The sequence below is a fragment of the Notolabrus celidotus genome, chromosome 4, assembly GCF_009762535.1.
Source record: "Notolabrus celidotus isolate fNotCel1 chromosome 4, fNotCel1.pri, whole genome shotgun sequence".
Lineage (NCBI taxonomy): Eukaryota > Metazoa > Chordata > Actinopteri > Labriformes > Labridae > Notolabrus > Notolabrus celidotus.
This window is the reverse complement of record NC_048275.1, coordinates 36,898,363-36,904,191: the sequence shown is the minus strand read 5'-3', so window position 1 is coordinate 36,904,191 and position 5,829 is coordinate 36,898,363. Positions and strand designations below refer to the sequence as shown.

Genomic DNA, 5,829 nt, shown 5'->3' with positions numbered 1-5,829 from the left:
AACAATAACAAGAGTATTGATATTACTACTACTACTACTACTACTATTACTACTAATACCAATACAATACTACTAATAATACAACATTATTTATAATAATACAACAGTACTAGTAATAGTAATAATATTACTACTACTACTACTACTACTACTACTATGGGTGGCTATGGCTCAGTGGGTAGAGTCGGTCGTCTATCAATCCAAAGTGTCCTGTTCAGAGGTGTGTGAATGTGAAAGAATGAGATCAACTAATACTGATGGTCCCTCACTACATAGCAGCCCTTTACCATCAGTGAATGGGTATGAATGGGTGAACATGACAAGTAGTGTAAAAGCACTTTGAGTGGTCAGAAAGACTAGATAAGTGCTATATAAGTACAAGTCCATTTACCATTCAACATAGTAATAATAATGAAAATAAAAATAGTAATAATAATACAATAATAATTCTAATAATAATAAAATAATGAAAATTGATAACAATAATAATTAGCATTACTATTTGTAAAATAATAATAATAGTACCTAATTATCATTATTATCCTTATTATACTTATTGTTATTATTTTATTATTATTATTATTATTATTATTATTATTATTATTATTATTATTATTAGTAGTAGTAGTAGTAGTAGTAGTAATAGTAGTAACAGTAGTAGTAGTCCTATTATACTATTATTATCATATCATATTTTTTTCCTCATCCTCATCATTATACTCATAATAAATGATAATCATTATAATAATGTTGAAGTTGCATATGCAGCCTGATGTCAATATCACGTGCACATTAATATCCTTGTCATCATGTTGGCAGGCCCCAGATGGAAGCAGCCATAGTTTAGAGGTCCACCATGATGGTGGTGGTGGTGGAGGGAAGTGGGGGGTCAGGTCCAGTTGTTTAAGCAGGAGGGCATGCATCAAACTTCAATTTTCCGGCCGGTTGGACAAATGATTCTCTCTCTCTCTCTCTCTCTCTCTCTCTCTCTCTCTCTCTCTCTCTCTCTCTCTCTCTCTCTCTCTCTCTCCTTGTGTTTGGATGTGTTGTTGTATTCAGCCCATTCTCACTATATTAAGTGTTCCATATTTTCTGGAGGAGGTTGGACGCCGACTGATTAAAATCTTGAACACTCATACAAAGCATCATGGACTGTACACCTTCTCTGCTGTATCTGCATGTTGGAATGTAAATGATGAAGACACAGATTTACCTCTGCACACAAAAAGCTTGTATTGTTGTTTTTCTTTTGGAAGGAAAGTTTCATGTAACATGTCTGATAAGAATGAGGATAAGAATAAAGACAGTTAAAGAAACAAGCTGACCAGAAATAATTGTGATTATTTCGTGGGCTACTTAATGTTAAAAAAACAAACAAAAAAAAATATATATTAAAAAAAATAGCAAGAAAACTGACTCAGCAATAATTATGTGTGCGTAATGTCGGTAAATGCGCAGGAAAAAATAGAAACTATGTGAAAATATTTAATAATCCAGCTATGTGACACTTGTTTAACAATAATTTAATTAGGCTACATCCAAGTAAAGTAAATAATAAGAATAATTAAAGGCATTACAACTTAATGCAGTCAGCCTGCATAAAACTGAGGAGCATTCTTGTATTAATAGATACAGCTCTGATGATGATGTTTTGTTGTTTTCTGTATGTGTTTGTATTTCTGCAGGCCTCACTGAATTTGCAGGCCAGTGTTGTTGTGACGGGGGTGGGGGGGTACACAAACAGCTGCAGAGGGCGGATAAAGATGAAGATGAAGATGCAGATGAAGTGTGTGAATGAAAGCTTTATAATCATCGACTCAATTATTTGAAGACAGGGCACCGACCTGTCCGCTGAGCTGCTCTCACATTCATGGTCGTGTTTAACGCAGCGGGTCGCGGAGCAGCGAATGTGTCTGCATTGTGTGGGACAAAAAGGGGGCCACGCTGCTGAAAAGACGGGTTAAGTCAATCCATCAAAGTGACTCGTAAACGAGAGGAGAATCCTGGAACCATATGGCCGCACGAACACTTTCCTCTGGCTGCCTTTGTGCGCGCAGACCCGCCGGACGGTGCGCCGGGGGAAACGTTTGTCTCCGTATTGCGCGCTGCTGGAGAGCACCCCTGAAGGAACACACACACACACACACACACACACACACACACACACACACACACACACACACACAGCTCCAGATTGTGCTCCTCACAAAGAAAAATGAAAATACACGCAGGAGGTCAGGAGGCTAGTTGTTGTTGTAAATGGATTTGGCAAACATCGCCGAGTCTGAGCCAAAACGCACCAAACCCCTGACTCTAAAAAAATGCTACAAAAATATCCCAGAACATGAGACACATATAAATGTCGGAAACCATAAATTAGAAATAATTTATAGAAATAAATGTGACTGATTTTTAAAAACGTGTTTCTTTTATTTTACATGGTCAGTGTAGTTTACAGTCTGTACAGTGTTTTGGGTTGTGTGTATTCTAAAGGCACTTTAGGGGAGTACAAAGCATTATAAATATATTAAAATGTTATTTATTACAAGCTTTAATTACACATGTTCTGTCTGTGATTATCACGTCAGAGAATTTGATTTATTTCAAAAGATGTAAAGAGTTAGCTCGGGCTGATAAAAACTTCTTTAAACTGTTTCAAAATAAAAGCATGAAACATGCGGTGACTGGAGCCTCGTGTGTGTTTCATTGGGCACCTGCATGTTTGCTTCCTCGAGTTTGTCCCTCTGAATGTCTCTGTCGCATGGCACGCGTTTATGAGCGCGCGCCTTTTGCCAACAATGTGGCTCCATATCCAAACAGTGAAACTGTTTCCGGACAGTCTGACCCCTAGCTGCATGTCCGTGAGTGAGGGATGAAATCCTCATAAAGTCAGAGTTTTTGTTTGTGGCATCCCGTGATGGCTGTCACTTCACATGGCTGTTTCGATGACCAATAAAATGTCTTAATCATCCACATCTATCTCTTCATCTTCGTCCTCTGAGCAGCTCTTGCTGCTGAGCCGGTCCGTGTACCGCGACGATGCGGGGGAGGAAGGCGACTTGTGCGGTCTGCTGGAGTCGGGGCTCTCGCTGGTGCCGTGGAGGGACTTGGAGGGGACAGGGTCCTGCTTGGTGAGGCCTTGCACTGAAATCGTCCCCCCGCCTATTACTCCGGCCGCGCACTTCTCCAGCTCGGCCAGCTTGGAGAGCTTCTCGTAGGCCACAGTGCCCACGGCCTTGGCGGACTCGACGTCCGCTTTCATCTCCTCCAGGTCCCGTTTGAGCTTTGCTCGTCGGTTCTGAAACCAGGTAATGACCTGCGCGTTGGTCAGACCCAGCTGCTGGGCTATCTGATCCCGGTCCGCCGGGCTCAGGTACTTCTGATAAAGGAAGCGCTTCTCGAGCTCGTAGATCTGGTGGTTGGTGAACGCTGTGCGGGACTTTCGCCGCTTCTTTGGGGTGTTTCTCTGCCCGTACAGCGTCAGACCGTCTCGGCCTAAGAGAGAGGGATAGTCTGATGAGGGAACAATTATGATTTAAAAATAAGTGGCGTCACCTCAAACCGGGGCCATGCTCCTGCTTCAAACTTTACAGCTGATGATGTGTTTTAGATGTTCCATCAATTATTTCACGAAACCAAAATAAGAAATAAATTCTGAGTCTTTCTGCCTGTTTTGATTCTATCTCTAACGCAGTGTAAAACGTGACATTTGATTGAATTACTGTAATGTGCTTCTGCTGGTATGAATCATAAAACATCCTAAACACATTTGGTCTCTTGTGTATTAAAAGACATAATTCTAACATTTTAAAAACCGACAATTTAAAATGTGTGTAGATTAATTGGAAAACAAATAAAACATTTTTGAGTTAAATTTGAACAGAATTTATTTTAATGCCATAATCTAATAATACATTTTAATATTTACAACATAATTGAGAGAAAATATATTTTAAAAACAGTCGCCCCTTTTAAAAGGCCGTACTTCATAAATTCTATTTTTCTGTTGTGATTTTTAAAACTGGAATCGAACACAAACTTCAAACTAAAATTCACGCGCATGTTTCTTCCCTTTACGCACGAATGCAGGCCCCATCAGTGGACTATTTGTATCCATCTTTAAAGTGAAAATACTGCTAAGGAAATAAAAACATGTATAAAGGAGCATGCAGAAAAACAGATCCGATCGGAAGAGGGATAGTCTATTTTACCTTCTGCAGCCTGCAACACGCTGACCTCCAGACCCTTAAAGGTTTTGCTGGCGAGCTCCTCCAGCGCGCACAGCGGGGACGTTTGGCTGAGCAGCGCGCGGCCGGTCAGGCTGTGACCCGCCGAGGGCAGCTTGTCTCTGGGAGAGCTGTGGCAGTAGTTCCTTCGCACTGACGGCTTGCTGAGGATGTCCTCGATGCTGAAAGGCGTCAACGGCTTGTTGGAGTTAGCTGGCGGTGGCAGCTGATCCAGCGGACTGCGTCTCCGCTCTTCGAGCCCCGCGGGGCATTTCGAGTCGTCCTTAGAGGTCATGTCAGAGGAGCAGGGTCTCACCTGACCGAGGAGGTTCGGGGAAGACCGATTCAGAGCGGCAGAAGTTGTAAAAAGAGAGATCACAGGACAGTAAAGAAACACCGCAGCTCAGATCACAGGTGTCTCCCCTCACGCCGCATGTTGGCCGCTCAGCTGCGGGCTGCGGGGACACTTTTGACTCCCACCAGTCCCACCAGGTCTCCGGGCCACTTCTCCTGCGTGACGCACAACGAGGCACGAGCCGATCCCATCCGGTGGACGGTGATGCACCAAAAGCAGCGAGGATTGACCAGCAGTTAGCAGTTATTTCTGACTGTAAGGTAATCAATTACTCTCTCTCTCTCTCTCTCTCTCTCTCTCTCTCTCTCTCTCTCTCTCTCTCTCTCTGACTGTGTGGTGCAGGCAGAAAGCAGGGAGCGGTAATTAGAAGGCAAGGTGGAGGGGAGGAGTCCAATTAGAGAGCAGAGCGGGCCCACTTAACACTTTCATTGTAAAATTAGGTAATTTGTCTCAAAAGCAGGCAAATGCTTCCCTCCGCGTGACATTATCCTCATCTGCTTACACGGAGTAATTGGCACCGCGCTTCATCACTGAGCGAGCGCGTGCCAATTTGGATAAAGCGGCTACGTGTCAATCTTCAGACCAATTACACCCAGGAACACAAATGATTAAGTCCCATCAAGCCACTCATCGAAATAACATCACTGAGACCAGAGGAGAGCGCGCTGCTGTGAGTGAGTCCGAGAGAGAGAGAGAGAGAGAGAGAAAAACACTGAGAGATAGACAGAGTGACAGAGGAGGGCATCACCCTGGCCTGTAATCCCCCCAACCCAACACACACACACACACACACACACACACACACACACACACACACACACACACACACACACACACACACACACACACACTCTCATCATAACACAGCAGCGAATAGCGGAACTTCCTGAAGCCAAAGCAAAGCGGGCTGGGAAAAAAATGAGTAGTACAAATGAACAGACTTTGATATTAAATATCTGCTCCATGTTTATTCCTTTGTTAGCTTTGAAATACGGCAACAACTTCAAAACCTTTATTTATTCTTGAAAAGACATTGAGGTTTCCCTCATTTCCAATGCCGTCGAGATAAAAAACAAAAACATGTGTAACCTTTCCTACAAATGATTTATTGTCAAACTGTATTCCAAATTTCTAAACTCAATTGAACAATCTGTTTTCAAAGTTTCTTAATATGCTGATGATGTGATCAAATCTGAGTCAATTTCTTCGTCAGTTCTTTCACTGGATATAAATACTATAACCTTCATA

The 5,829-nt window shown here is 42.4% G+C and overlaps 1 protein-coding gene across 1 annotated transcript; it reads right to left on the bottom strand.

Moving 5' to 3' along the window:
* Positions 1 to 2,425: 2,425 nt before the first annotated feature.
* On the bottom strand, positions 2,426 to 4,883 carry lbx1a (ladybird homeobox 1a). The gene is made up of 2 exons (XM_034682196.1): positions 4,212 to 4,883; positions 2,426 to 3,495 (listed from the first exon to the last, which is right to left on the bottom strand). Exons 1-2 carry the CDS (start codon positions 4,519 to 4,521, stop codon positions 2,963 to 2,965), a joined length of 843 nt encoding a protein of 280 aa, XP_034538087.1. The 5' UTR covers positions 4,522 to 4,883; the 3' UTR covers positions 2,426 to 2,962.
* Positions 4,884 to 5,829: the final 946 nt, after the last annotated feature.

Excerpts from the sequence above, each read along its gene's own strand:
- lbx1a (XM_034682196.1), bottom strand. The coding sequence starts at position 4,521 with ATGACCTCTAAGGACGACTCGAAATGCCCCGCGGGGCTCGAAGAGCGG. Across the intron at positions 3,496-4,211 it reads CGTGTTGCAGGCTGCAGAAG|GCCGAGACGGTCTGACGCTG; the intron begins GTAAAATAGACT and ends CCTCTCTCTTAG.